The sequence below is a fragment of the Mesoplodon mirus genome (genome assembly GCF_964341445.2).
Source record: "Mesoplodon mirus genome assembly, chromosome: 2".
Classification (NCBI taxonomy): Eukaryota; Metazoa; Chordata; class Mammalia; order Artiodactyla; family Ziphiidae; genus Mesoplodon; species Mesoplodon mirus.
In genome coordinates, this window is record NC_138977.1 from 197,913,168 (window position 1) to 197,928,427 (window position 15,260).

At 46.7% G+C, this 15,260-nt stretch overlaps 1 protein-coding gene and 2 long non-coding RNA genes across 3 annotated transcripts in view; 1 reads left to right on the top strand and 2 right to left on the bottom strand.

The window, feature by feature from the left end:
• Nucleotides 1-9,348, bottom strand: part of PDLIM1 (PDZ and LIM domain 1) — a 42,669-nt gene extending 33,321 nt beyond the window's left edge. The window contains exon 1 of the mRNA XM_082633570.1: nt 9,126-9,348. Coding sequence (XP_082489696.1) covers nt 9,126-9,221 — 96 coding nt within the window. The 5' untranslated portion in view covers nt 9,222-9,348. The remainder of the gene's footprint in view (nt 1-9,125) is intronic.
• On the bottom strand, nt 915-9,114 carry LOC309811084. The gene is made up of 2 exons (XR_014295101.1): nt 5,942-9,114; nt 915-4,876 (listed from the first exon to the last, which is right to left on the bottom strand). It is a non-coding gene; the product is annotated as an uncharacterized lncRNA (long non-coding RNA).
• Nucleotides 9,349-9,444: 96 nt separating the features above from the next.
• Nucleotides 9,445-15,260, top strand: part of LOC309811077 — a 74,259-nt gene continuing 68,443 nt past the window's right edge. Inside the window, exon 1 of the long non-coding RNA XR_014295100.1 lies at nt 9,445-9,969. This is a non-coding gene — a long non-coding RNA (uncharacterized lncRNA). The remainder of the gene's footprint in view (nt 9,970-15,260) is intronic.

The window sequence follows — 15,260 nt, forward strand, 5'->3', positions numbered from 1 at the left end:
GACTCTGCGCTTTCACTGCACGGGGTAGGGGTTCCATCCCCGGTAGGAACTAAGATCCCACATGCCTTCCGTGGGGCGAGGCCAAAAAGAAAAGAAAAGAAAAGAAAAATGAAACATCCATTAGAATAGTATTTTCCTATCTCTTACCAAAACAAAGAAAAAAAAATCCCCTACACCACTGGTCAACATCCTTGAATGCAAATGGAGTACTGCAGAAGTTATTTCATTCCAGATGCCTAAATAACATGGTTCCTATTTTGCCTCCACCAGAAAACTCACAGCTAAATGTAGTATGCAATTACAGAAACCACCTGATTGAAAGGTCCTGGCACATCTCTTTCTTTGTTCCAAATTTTTAATTTATTGATTGATTGACTGGCTGCGTTGCGTCTTCCGTGGCTGTGCAGGCTTTCTCTAGTTGCTGAGGGTTTCTAATTGTGGTGGCTTCTCCCATTGTGGAGCACAGGCTCCAGGCGCGCAGGCTTCAGTAGTTGTGGCACGCGGGCTCAGTAGTTGTGGCTCACGGGCTCTAGAGCGCAGGCTCAGTAGTTGTGGCGCACAGGCTTAGTTGCTCCGCGGCATGTGGGATCCTCCTGGACCAGGGCTCGAACCCGTGTCCCCTGCATTGGCAAGCGGATTCTGAACCGCTGCACCACCAGGGAAGACCCCAATTTTTTGTTACATCTTATGGTGTGTGTTCTTTTGTTTGAAATTTTGTAGCCATGTATTTTGGTGCTATAAATCACCTTACAAGTTGGGTGTATTAATATTAAATAATAACTTAATAATTTTTAACATTATACAAACAAGACTGGAATAAAGAAATTTGGAATTCACGTTCAATCTCAGTGCCATGTACCTTTAGGGACAACCTCCTTTGAACTAATGGCTGTGTCCAAGTATTTAGGTATAAATTTTTTTAAATACATTTATTATTTATTTATTTTTGGCTGCATTGGGTCTTCTTTGCTGCGTGCGGGCTTTCTCTAGTCACAGAGGGCGGGGCCTACTCTTCATTGTGGTGCGCAGGCTTCTCACTGCGGTGGCTTCTCTTGTTGCGGAGCACAGGATCTAGGTGCATGGGCTTCAGTAGTTGTGGCTCGTGGGCTCTAGAGCACAGGCTCAGTAGTTGTGGCGCATGGGCTTAGTTGCTCCGTGGCATGTTGGATCTTCCCAGACCAGGGCTCGAACCCAGCATTGGCAGGCGGGTTCTTAACCACTGCGCCATCAGGTAAGTCCCTATTTAGGTATAAATTTAAAGGACTCTGAGCTGGATGACAAAGCAGAGCCCCGCCCTGCAGTATCCCATTTAGATGTGGAATTTGAACTCTCCTTAGTCAGACTTCTGACTCAGTTTGTTTGTGGGCCCAGGCTATGGCACAGACTTTGAAGCCACATTATAGACACAGAAGCTGTATGAGCTTATGCAGTTGGCTTGAAAACCCCAAGAATGTTTCAAAATGTTCTTGGTTACTCCATAACCATTTTCGTAAGAAAATGAGGCAATAAAGTAGTTCAGGTCCAAGTAGCTGAGCTATGCCGTAATCCAGCTTCACTTCGCACTCGGTGCAAAAGGAAGCTATTAACGCGAAGGGGTGGCCGATCAAAGAGACTTATTGCTCTCTTAGTCTGAAAGACCAACCATCATTTCTTAGGTAGGAATATAATTAAAAAGCAGATAGCAAAGTAGAATACCCTGACTAATTGATCAAGAAGTCATCAGTCTCTCAAAGGTCCCTATACAAGTCCCAGTGAATCCCATGTGCTTTTAAACAGCCCCAATAACAACCATCCATACCCCAAATCCTAACCATTCACTAAACACATAACCTTGGGCAGTTACTCTCCATTGCTTCAGTTTCTTCATTTATCAAATACAATTTATAACAGGGTCAACCTCATTTGTTGTTGGATTAAATGAGATTTCATTTGTAGAGTTTAGAACAATGTCTGGCCCATAATAAGCACTCAATACACAGTAGCTACCATTAATATATTTTTTTAATAGTACCACTGTATACCGACACCTTCTATGTGTTAGCCATAGTGCTAAGCTCTCTCTAGACATCATCTTAATCCTCACTACAACCTTTGAAGACAAGGACTATTATTCCCGCTTTACAAATGAGAGCACTGAGGTTTCAGAGGCTAACCCTGCCTGAGGACATACAGCTAATATAGGGACAAGACAAGGTTTGAACCTAGATCAGGCTGATACTGAGACTTCATTTTCCCATGACATCAAGATGGCTTTAATTCTTGATTTGCTGCATTAAAAATAAGGCAGAAAGTACAAAGCAGTGACATCCAAATAGTTCACCATGACATGGTAATTTGATTTTTAAAAATGCTACATGAATGGAAAAAAGTCTGAAAAGTTTTGCAGCAAACCGTTAAACAGTGTTTACCTCTGAGAAGATTGGGGAAAGGTGTTGGAAGCCTTTTACCTTGGGCTGTCCACAGTTTTATATTACTTGATCTTTTATAATAAGCACAAGGGTTGTTATGTAAGCTTTTTATTGAGGCATAACACACATACAGAAAAGGACACGAATTGTAAATAAACAGCTGGATGGATTCTCACCAAGAAAGCGCACCCATGGAATCAGCACCAAATAAACAGAACATTACCTGAACTTCTAAAGGCCCCTCGTGCCTCCTTCCCGTCACTAACCTCCTGGCAAAGGTTACTGTGATCCCAACTTTTAACACTATAGATTAATTTTGCCTGATTAATCTTATATAACTGCAATGATGTGGTATTTATGCTTTATGTCTGGCTTCTTTCTCTCAACATCATATGTCTGCCTGTCTGATCCATGTCATTGTGCATGGTTGTAATTCCTTCATTCTCATGGCTGCAGTGTTTCATATCATTACTTGTATATACCACCATTTATTTCTCCATTTCACTGTTGTTAGACATTTGAATTGTTCCGAGTTTGGGGCTATCGTGAATAGTGCTGCTTTGAAGATTCTTGACATGTCTTTTGGTGCCATATGGACACATTTCTATTGAGCAGTTAACTAGGAGAATTGTTGGGTCATAGGGTCTGATCACGTCCAGCTGTGGAAGTGTATTTTTTATATATATATAATTTTTTTAAAGAAATGGATGTAAATCATTGCTGCATCACCTGAATTTTATTTATCTGTATGCATTTGACAAGTTTATCCTATATAGGTCATACCTATGTCCTTATCTTATCTGATAGACATGAGTAGTCATATCTATTAAAATTAGGCCGAGTTCTTGATCAAGAACCTGGCCTCCTACAAGACCAGAGTGTTCTTCAGAAAGGTGTTTTTCATGTTTATGGCATTTACTGAGAAGGCAGTGTACTACACATATGAAGATACACCACGGACCTCAGTTACAGATGAGCTTCCCACTTTACCCACGTTGGTGCTAATAACAGTATCAACAATCACACAGGGTGCTTAATGCCATACGGAAATTACCTTTCTCGTCTTAGGTTTTCATGGGTACATTTTGTTGTGGACTTGGCTTGGCCGCCACTTTGCAGGCCCGTCCTTGGCTGGGCAAGGTGGATCTGTCCACTCCCTGGTCATCTTCATTTGCCATAAAAACTGCCCCCAGATTCCGTCCTGGCCACCTACAGAGGCTTTTCTCTGGCAAATCGTCCAGTTCCTCTGCTCTTCCGTTCTTCCCTGCTCACACGGCCATGGAATCCTATGGCTGGTCTGTCAATTCTCCCAGGTGGGGCCATGGCTTCTAGCTTTTCAGGAGAAACAGGAAGCGGAGGTGCTGCTCTCTAGGATGCTCTGAGCTCCAGGAGCACTCAGGCTGAGGCCAACCCAGCCAACCCCCATGGGCGTGAGGGGCTATGGGGTGAGGACCCCAGGAGAGTCCTACCCCTCATGTTGATGACTGCCCCGCCATTAGCACTTCTCAGACCTGGGTGTTGGGTAATATTATTATCAATGAAATATTGACAGTTATGGCTTATCAGGGGGCAGAATACTGTGGTTAAAGCTGGCCTGGGAGTCAAATCTGTCTGGGTTCAAATCCCAGCTCTTCGATTTACTGTATGTATTGTGTGTCCTGTGTCCCTGTGTCGTGGGTTGTGGGGAGTACAGAAAAAGATAATGCAAGTGCACACCTACCACAGAGTAGCCATTCAAAATATATTAGCTACTGTTAAAACATTATTATGACATAGAGGTTAAGGCTATGGGCTTTGAAGCCAGACTGCTCAGCCAAATTCCAGCTCTATCCACTCACTACTGTATGACAAGGGCAAAGTACCTAATGTTTCCATGGCTCAGTTTTTTCATCTATAAAATGGGTATCTTAATTGTATCTACCTCACAAGATACTTGTGACGATTACTGAAAGACTATGTTAAGCTCTTAGAACACTGCCTGGCATATAAAAAGTCTTATATACAGTTTAACTATGGTCATTGCTGCAAGCCAATCAAATATTCTCACACAAATCTTCCAAGTGTAAATGGAGGCTCTTGTGATTAACATAAGAGTCATTTGGGCATAGATATTCACAGATGAATAACACAACCCAAATTCATCTGAAAACATTTCTGAATTCATATTACATTTTCTCATCAACTGGTGGTTGAAGGTACAATTAATGTCATATGAGAGGTTGGGACACTTTTTAACAATAAAAAAAAAGGGGGCCCTCATATTCAAAGGGTACAAAACCACTGGTTTGCTTATTTATTATTTTATTTATCTTTACAGAGAATTGAGCCCCAGAGAAGGCATGTGACATACCTGGGGTCACCAGTGTGGTGTTCAGGACTGGAGTTCAGCCTGAGTTCCTGCCCTGGACACTCTACCAGGCACCATACAGAAGTTCTGGCAGCTTCTCCAGGCTCTCCTCTGAGACATACTGGAAGTCAAATCATCCTTTAAAAATTAATTTTCTGACATAGCCTTTTGCTCATTTTTAATGAGCCTTTACCTGTTCCTTTACAAAGAAGTTAAGAAGTAGTTCATTCATTGAAAAAATTTGTAAATTCAAACAAATTACCTAACCTATGGGCACTGAGCTTCTCCCCTGTAAAAGGCAAAGAATACTCATTTTCCTCTCCTCCAGGGAGCAATGGCAAGGTACGGCCTAGGGAATGAGCACAGCTTGGAAGCCACTCCTAACTAGTCCCAGCACAAGAGCAGTACTGGTGCTTTTCCCAGTCCTGATCAGAGTAGGAGAGTGATCTCAGTGGTTAAATGATAACCTCCTCTCAATTATCTGCCCTGTTGCAATACCTTAACACCATTCTCCGCTCTCTCCTCCTCAAAGACAAGCCAGCAAGGTTGGCATCCAGGATTTTAGGTAAGGGGCAGGGTCTCTGGTCAAAGGGACATAACATGGCTTGGTGAATTTCATGCCAGTAGGCTCAAGCATTCACTTCCAAGCCATTCCCTGTAATTCATCCTCTTCCTCCTCTCCATAGATCAGCTGGAGCAGCTAATATTTCCCAGGTGATCAATTTCACAGAATGAGGGAGTACAGAGCAAGGGCCATTAATGCATAATGAGCCTTTATGGACAATTCTCACTTTTCACAATCTGACAGATAAGCCCTGCTCTTTCGACCTCAAGGACATGATGTAAGCCTACTTGAGTCTGGAAATAACACTCTTTAAAGTCAGAAAAGACCCTCTGACTACAGAGTATCCATTATTAAACACTCCTTAGGATACTTGAGTTAAAACCAGAGGCTCTTAGCAAAGGCTTCCCTAGGAATCAAGAGGCAAATGAGCAACTCCTCCCACCAAGAGCATCCCCTTATCTCTGGCCCCGCCCCTTCCTGCCTTTTGTCAGTTGCTGGGAGAGGAAAAACAGTCAACATAAACTCAGCAGCAATTTTGGCCTGGGTGTGGATTCTCTGAAGACTTCCATGGAAAGTAACTAGGGGAAATAAGAAATTGACATGGGGAAAAAAAAAACATACCACAACTCAAGGAGGTAGACAACTGTAGACCTGGAGCAGGAACTGACAGAAAAAAAATCTCAGAGGACAATTGCAAATGTGTCAGGAGTCCAAGGAGGACTTCAGGGAGTCCAAGGTAGAGGCTTAAATGAGAAACTGGTAAAAGGAAGAAAGATAGTTTATGTCCATTCAAAGTTGGAGAGCTGGATTGAAATTTTTTAAGTGTATCACAATAACAAAGATGAAAATATTGAACAAAAGCAGCTATTCACACACACACACAAATGTGTGCTGTTTGTTTCTGTTCAGAAACTGGCTAAAAACAAGGAGGTAGGTTAGTGAGCTGCTGAGGTTCTGGTAATGTTCTATTTCTTGACCTGGGTGGTAACTCTACAGGTATTTACTTTATAAGCATTTGCTGTGCATTTTTAGTTTATGACTTTTTAATTTCACAATAAAAAAGTTAAAAAAGAAAAATAATTTCAAGTATACAAGATTACAGAGTTATATTCAGGAGCTTTAGTAGTTTGACAAAAGAATGAAGCCAATACCAGAATAATTCATGCAAGAGAAAGCAAACATAGCTATTTAAATAAAAGGCACTCCTTTCCCAGCCTAATTTTATGGTTTGCTTTGGTGTGGAGACTCAAAGTCTGCATATACAAAACCACAGCAAACTGTATCTGCCCCGAATGATGAATCTAGCACACCTACCAACCAGAACGTGTGTATAACTTTGCAGATGCTCACACATCCTCACTACTGTTCACTGTTTACACAGCAATCTCACATACCTTAACTCACAGCCAATGGCTGGAGTTATCCCCATTGCAGAGATAAAAAAAGGCAGCCACAGACAGTAGAAGACTCACCCCAGGTACAGCTCAAGTAAGAAGCAAAAATCAGACCTATACCAGATCTCAGCTACCTCAGGGACCCTTTATGACAATGACTTTCCCATTCCCAGGAAGTTAGGAGGCCCAGGTTTTTTCCATGTGGGAATAATGAGATGAATAAACAGGTAAATTACTGTCAGGAAGAGAATGTCACCTCCTCTGAGTCACTTTCAGTTTTCAATTAAAGCACAACCCAGGGCGTTATAAAGATAAGCTTCCCTCACTAAACCATGAACACCTTGAGAGTGGAGCTGTGTCTTCTTCATCTCTGGGACTCCAGGGCTTTGCTGTATAGTTTCTAGAATATGCTATATGCTCATGAGACATGTGCTAATAAAAAAATAAAAAAACAGATGAGGGTACAAACTAAAGAATTCACAGTATTGTGTTTTCCACCCCATACCATCATTCCAGCACAGGGCCACTTGCATTAAGTCTTTTTAAAACAGCTAAAATGGCAGGCAGTAATTGCCCTTTTAATAGATGGCCAATATATTCTCAATTCTTTTTTTTTTTTAACCACCCCCACTCTGTCCCTCCAGCTCCAGCTCCGGCTCCTTGGAGGAAGCCATATTCTCCAGTTCTTAAGAAAGGGTTTCATGTCATACATAAATTCAGAAGTTGAGCCGGCTGACAGGTTAATTATAGACACAAAGAGTGGGGACAAATGGACTATGAGGTAAGCGAGTCTAAATGTGCCTTCCCTGGATAAGCATTTATTAATAAGCCTGCAAAGATTTACTGGGCACAGCCAAGTTCAGCTCGGTGCCAGCCTTGGGGGCAGGGGTCCAGATTTGGGGAAGGCACAGTTTCTGCGCTTGAGGAATCTGGCTGGTGGCTGGGAAGACAGCATGTACCTGCAAGAATAATCAAAGTTGTCCCCTGGGGACAGCAGGTGGAAGACAGGGCCTAAGAACTGAAGCACCTGCCCCTTTTGGGAGTGGGATGGTCAGAGAAGACATCACTCCACTAGGGCCCACCTGCAAGGAAATGTGGGTAGGACTGTGGCTGGAGAGAAGCCAAAGAGGAAGCCCCAATTCTTTTCCTCCTGCGCCTCCCACCATATTCTTTCGGGGGCTGGAGGCAAGGACCTAAGTCAAAAAGACCCATAGGGATATTCCCCTTCCCTCTCCACCCTCCCCCTCCAAGAAAAAGGAGGAATGTTCAGATGGCTGGGGAGGGAGGTCTAGGGTCATCTTCAGCAAGCAGATGAGCCCATGAATGGAATGATAGGCCTAGCAAAGCTGGGTACCAGAGAGTGCTTTGCGCTCCCTTTTTTCATTCAGTCAAAAAATATTTCTTGCCCGCCTTTTGGTGGCACATTGAATGTGGCAACTCTCAGTGGGACATCAACCTTGCCTTTAGCCCAGACTAGATCACCAAAGCCTGGGCCTCCAAACAATGAGTCTGGGTCTCCCTCGGGCTTCCGCTTTATTTGGGGATGATGGACCTGGTCGTCTCCGACTGAACCTGGGCCCTTCCAAACAGATGAGGACCCTCTGAGAATTTTTCAAGCACCAACTTCCCCCAGACAAACACATAAGGTGGGAACCCCACCGCACCCCTATTTATGGGGGAAAAGGGCTGATCAGTTGATAATCCCGAAATGCCAGGCAGAAATATGGCACGGCCATCTCCCGCGAAGTAGTGGAATGTCCAAGAGGGCTTATTCGGGTTGGTCTGTTACCAAAATCCCGCCATTTCTCCAAAAGACATTAGAGAGGTAAAACCTGGCCATGGATCAAGTCCAAGGAGTGAGAAACTAGTTGTTTGGATTGTTGCGTTTAACCTCACTCGCCCTCCCCGCCCCCGCCCCAGTAAACTTCCCATCCTCTCCACCTCACTTTCCAGGTGGTTCCTGCTACTTCCAAACTGCTTTCCGCCGCTCTGCGGCTTGTTTAGAACGGGGAAGCGCTACCTCCCAGCGTGCGGGATCTGCGGGGACCCTGAGCCTTTCACCCGCGGACAAAGCGCGTCCACGCGCCGGCCACGCTTCCGGAGCGAAGGCACGAAAACTGCGCCTTTCTGTCCCGCGGACGCGGTAAGTGGTGTTCCGCAGCCGGCTGGCTCGCCTGGGAGCGCGGCGTCTGGCAAGCGTGGCGGGGGCTGCGGGCCCGAGGTGCGCGGAAAGCGCTCGGCGCACCTGGCGCACCTGGCTGCGCCCGGCCGCCCCGGCTCCGTCCCGGGCTCCGGAAGCCGCCGTCTCTGACAGCGCCCGCGGGGCCCCGGCCGCCCCAGGTCCCCTCTGAGTCACGCCGCTCCCCAGCCCGGGATGGCCCCGCTCCCCGCGCGTCCCAGGCTGCTCTTACCCGGGAAATGGCGAGAGGCTGCTCGAAGTCCTTGCCCCCCACGAGGCGGAAGCCCCACGGTCCCGGGCCCTGGAGCGCTATTTGCTGCGTGGTCATGGCGCGGCGACGGCGGTCGGCGACTCCCGGGCACAGACGGGGCAGGACGCGGAGCGGCGCGCTGGGCTCCCCAGCAGCTGTCGGAGAAAGAGAGAGCGGCGCGGGCCCGGGGAGCCTGGGGCGGGCGGGAGCTGGGCGGGAGGAGGGAGGGGGCGGCTCCGCCCAGGCCGCGTCGCGGCTGCCTGCCCCGCCTGTCCTCCCGCCCGCGGCCCGCAGCTGCCCCCCGCCCCGGCGCCCGCACAGGGCCCGGCCGAGGGTCGCGCAGAGAGGGCCTGGGGTCAGCTCGGGGGGCTCGGGGTCTCAGCAGCCCCGCCCCGGCCCCCAGCGCCACCTCCCTCCCGCGCCAGCCGCCGCCCGGCTGCACTCCCAGCCCCGCCGCGGGCGCTAGGTGAGAGGCGAGTAGGTTCCGGCGACCTCGAAGGAGACAAAGCTTGGCGCTTTTGAAAGAGTTTGGAAGTGCTGTTCAAAGTCATCCCTTTGAGGTCAGCTCCATTTTCACATTTGTTTTATTGTAAACGACAACGATGTTTCAAAGGTGCTTTCGAGTGATCTCGTTTGAAAATATGAAGCAGTGAGGGCATTTATAGCCCCATTTTACAGATGAATTAACTGGGTCGGCCAGAGGTTAGAAGACCTGCCAGAAGCCACACAGCTTGTCCGTGGTGTAACTGGACCGTCGCCCAGGCTCCCCGTGCTAAAACCGCACACTGGAACTTTTCTAGTGCGAATGAGACCAACGTACGAAGTTGTAAGTGAACTTAAAAACCTTCCTAGAAACCTTTCCTCCTGGCTGGGTTCACTGTAGGTTCTGCCCTTCCCAACAATTCACACCTCAAGTTTGAGGCGGGCCAAGTGCGTGGAAAGGGAACTGGGTTGAGTCCGAAGACCTGGGTTGCTGACTTGCCACTAGCCTCCTAACTGGGCTCTGCCCCCCTCGCCCTGGAGTACGTTCTCCTCGCCAGATCAGACCACATCTCCTTGTCCACTGGGTCCCCCACTTCTCTCTGAGTAAAGCTGAAATGCCTAAAATGCTTGTAGGGCCACCCACAGAATGGCCCCAACTCTCTCTCTGATCTCATCTCCTTGTGCTGCTCCCAGCCCACACTGGCCTGTTGCTTCTGCCTCAAGGCTTTGCGTCAGGGCCTCTGGAATGCTTTTCTCCCAGACATCCTAAGGCTCGCCCTTTGTTCAGATGTCATCATCTCAGTTAGGCCATCTCTGAAAGCCCTATTTAAAACCTCCTCTCTAGAGCACCCTGTCACCTTCCTCTGCTTTTATTTTCCCGTTGTATTTATCACCATCTGACATACTCAGTATTTCACTTATTTGTACCCCCCGGTCACCCCTACGCATTAGTTCCCCAGTGGTAGGGGTTTGTATCTGTTTGGATCACTGCTGTATCCCAGCGCCTAATAATAGTGCCTAGTACATAGCATTTAATGAACGCAATACATTGGCCAACCTTATGACCTTTGGGTCCCAGATTCTTCATAGTTTTCTTGGCTCCAATTCATCCTGGCACCTGAGCCCCAGTGTTCTGTCTCTGTGATCCTGGCCTACCTACCCAAAAGCCCTGTGCACAGGTTTACACATAAAAGGATCATCTTACTTGTCCAGTTGTGTCACAGCACAAATGCCTGGTTTGGGAATGGTTTGCTTGAATTTAGAAATCAAAGTCGTTCTATGTCATCTATCCATCCCTCTCATCTTGCATCCTGATATTCTTTTTTTTTTAAATTGAAGTATAGTTGATTTACAATATGTTAGTTTCAGGTGTATAGCAAAGTGATTCAGATATATATTCTTTTTCAGATTCTTTTCCATTATGGGTTATAACAAAATATTGAATATAGTTCCTTGTGTTATATAGTAGGTCCTTGTTGTTTATCTATTTTATATATAGTAGTGTGTATCTGTTAATCCCAAACTCCCAATTTATCCCCCCGACTCCCCATCCTGATATTCTTTTTTTTTTTTTCTAATTTATTTAATTTATTTTTGGCTGCGTTGTCTTCGTTGCTGCGTGTGGGGTTTCTCTACCTGTGGCGAGCGGGGGCTACTCCTCGTTGCGGTGCGAGGCCTTCTCACTGCAGTGGCTTCTCTTGTTGTGGAGCATGGGCTCTAGGCATCCTGATGTTCTTGAATCCGAGAAAAAGGAATGGAGTTACAGCTAGGAGCCAATTACCTGCTTCATCGAAGCCAAAAATTATACCCTTTTTGATTACGATTCTCCTGGTTTAAAAACATGCTTGTATTTCAAGTCCCTGCAGAATTTGGGAGAATTGCCGAATTCTGGGTCTGCCCTAAGATGGGTAGCAGTTTTGAATATTTTGTGTCCTAGGAAGAGAAAAAGGTCGAAGAGCCACAGCTTCTGTGCTCCCCAAAGGTGGGAACTGCCTCTCGTTCATCCCCAGGTGTCCTGCTAGCAGGGACCTGATACATCGTGGGTGCCCATAGTGCTTATTCTCTACAATATTCTTTTCAGATATAGGGCAGAAGTACATAGGTTACTTCATTTAGTTATTAAATGTTGTCAGTTGCAGTCTGGCTCTACATAACAAGGCTACAAAACAGTCAACACTCTGACCACGTCATCCCCTTTCTGGGCACTAATTCCAAGGACATAATTTAAAAGAAGAGGAAAAAGCTTTATGTACAAAGATATTTATAGCCACATTATTTATAATGACAAAAAAACTGGCATTAAGGAGCAACAGAAAAGTGGCTAAATAGGGTATGGCCATATGAGGGAATAGTATACAGCATAGAAATGATAATCATGAAGTCTATGAGGGACTTCCCTGGTGGTCCAGTGGTTAAGACTCCACGCTCCCAACGCAGGACGCCCAGGTTTGATCCCTGGTCAGGGAACTAGACCCCGCATGCCATAACTAAGAGCCCGCGTGCTGCAGCTAAGATCCGATGCAGCTAAATAAATAAATAAACATTTTTAAAAAGACTGAGAAGGCAGGGAAATGTGTTTTCAAGATATGTAAAAAAGAGTGGACCAAAATGATTGGTAAACCAATTATTATTTGTAAACAAAATTATAGATTTCATGTTAAAAAAATAAAAATTATGTCTACCTATTGCCCCAAATTAGGAGAAAGTACTAACTAACTAACTTTGTATTGGAAGATGGAATTGGAGAAAAAATTTTAAAATAATTTCTTCTAACAATGATGTAAAGTTTTCAAAGCAAAAATCAGTTAAATGGCCTCAACTCCTTGGATGCAGACTAAATGCTAGTCTTTCTGGGGGTAGGGCACCTCATCTTCTATCTTTTTAATCTCCCTCCCCCTGCTCCAGCAAGCCAGCTCTGAGCTGGGCACACAGCAGGTACTCAGAAAATACCCAGTGATGGATTGACAGCTCTGACCACCAAACACAAGCAACCTTGTTTTATCTTAAAGACCGTTATTTATTAATCCAAACTCTGCAATTCCTTCACTGGCCACCCTTGACTCCTGCAGAGCACCAGTTGAATGGCCTTAAGCCACTTCTCTGAACTTCAGTTGCCTTGTTTATTATTATTATAATGAATTCCGTGAAAGTTTTTTGACCCTAGACAGCCTACACCAAAATACCTGCATATGAGGCGGTGCAGGTGGGGTAGAGAGGACGCTGAAGAAATGGAAGCAAGGACAGGAGAAGGACAGAGGAGCAGTGGTCTCGGAAGTCAGGGAAGAGTGGGTGTGTCCAACTCTCAGTCCAGTTTAACAAGGTGGACAGGGTGGGTGGCATCTGCTGGCGGATTCTCCTCCCCCCCATCGGGCTTCTGCAGAGCTGGCTACTCCCACACCCAGGGTGCCACTGCCAGGACCCTCCAGAGCCACTGTGCTGAGGAAATAACAGCCCCATTTCTTAAGGACAGTGAGAGTAGGACTGTACTAGCCTTTACATACGGACTTATTTAATCTGCAGGACAAGTCCTGGACCCGCTCAGGGGACTGCAGAGCTCCCATTCCTGGAGATCGCGGCCATGACCCCTCTCCCCTCTGGGACTGAGCCTTGACCCAAGAGGGAGCGTAGGTGACTCCCAGGCTCCAAGCCTCCATTGGGATCTGCGGCCGGCTCTGCCCAGGGGCTAGAGAGCCGGAAGCGGCCGACGGGCTCAGGGCGCAGCGGCTCCCCCATCCCCAAACCGGTGCAGCTGCCCCGGGGTGCCCTGGTCAGAAGACATCACAGCGATTTGTTTCTTCTTTCTCTAAAAAGAACCGAAACCCAAGCTCAGAAGCTTGCAAAACAAAGCATCTTTTCCCGGTAGGTCCTATCCCCCACGTCTGGTCCCCATTAACCCTCAACCCTGCTCCCAGGGTCAGCGCGCCCTGTACTGGGATCCCACGCGCGGCTGGTACCACTACACTCCAGGACCGCTGACCGGGGGGAGGTGCCCTCGGCTGAGCCAGGGACTTGGTCAGGGAATCGGGCGCCCAATTTTTTACTTTCTCCCGCTTTCTGCTCCGGCTCCAGGGGGAGGAGTGGGTGGTGGGTGGGGTGAAGGGGTGGGATCCTGAAGTGGCCGTTTGGGATTGGGTGCCTGTCGGATTCCACACGGAGCATGCTCTGTGGAGCGTCGGCCCCTAAGGACACCTGGACACCTGACCTGGTTGAAGTCCCCTCCGGGCTGATAAAGGTGTGGACAGGTGAACTGGGAGATCTAAGGCCTGCCGTGTGCCTAGCAGACAAGAAGCTGTTTTGTCCACCTGCCTCCTGGATCCCTGGACACGTAGCACAAAAATCATCAGGTCATCAAAGAGGCTGGACCACTACCATTTCTCAAGCATCCCTGAATATTAAAAGAAGAAATTCCAAAACAAGATCATAGATAAAGTGGTTCATATTAAGCATACATATTGGAAAAGTTAAGACAAAAAGACAATGTCATGTAATAGTGTTGTTCACAAGATAATTAATGGATTAATAAAAAATATAATTTACCTCCTGATACCTAAATTTAAAGTTGTATGATTAACATATTTCATTGATGTTATTATATTTCAATGGCTTTATATGTAACCTCATAGGGAAAAACTTCAAAAGTCTAAATTTGAATCTTTAGCGTACATGGACCCACCCGTTGGTCACCTCCCCCCAAAAGAGGAAAAGTGGCTTAGGGTTAGAGCCACTCAACAGACCCTAGCCCAATACCCAGACAATAAACATTCTCCCCATTACTAAACAGTGACTATGAGTCAGAGTGTGTGCTAGGAACTTGACATATATTGTTGTATTTCATCCACACAATAGCTTAGTGAAGTATTGTGATGCCCTTTTAAAAAATATATATATATATATATTTTTTTTTTTGGCTGCGTTGGGTCTTAGTTGTGGCACACGGGCTCCTCTCTAGTGTGGCCACATGGGTTTTCTCTCTCTAGTTGTGGTGCGCGGGCTCTAGGGTGCATGGGCTCTGTAGTTTGAGGCACGCAGGATCTCTCGTTGAGGTGCACAAGCTCAGTAGTTGTAGCACGTGGGCTTAGTTGCCCTGTAGCATGTGGGATCTTAGTTCCCCGACCAGGGATCGAACCCGTGTCTGCTGCATTGGAAGGTGGATTCTTTACCACTGGACCACCAGGGAAGTCCCGTGATGCCCTTATTACAGGAGGAAGTTGAGGCACTGATGCGCTGCCCAGGTCCCCCTTCATGGAAGGACTTATTTTTCCAGTTCCTGGGAGGTGGACAGCCTTCAACGTTTAGCCCCCTTAGGGACTGCCACTGCCGCAGAGAGCAGCCTTGCCCACGGGCATGCCCTACCCCAGACTGCCTGCATTCAATGACTGATCTTGGGATAAAAGACCAGCCATTTGGGCTCAACATGGGACAACTCTGTTGGGTCATTATGGCTCCAGAGATCCCTGTAGCTCAGTTTCTCCCTCTGCCCAGTCCAGCTTCCTCTCCCTCCCTCCCCCAGGCACTGAGCCCAAGGGCCCTCCTTAATAAACATCCTTCTTAGACACTCTGTCTCTGGAACCAGAGAACTCAGCCTGCAATAGGCCCAGAGAGGTCAAGAGACTTCCCTAAAATCACTCAGTAACC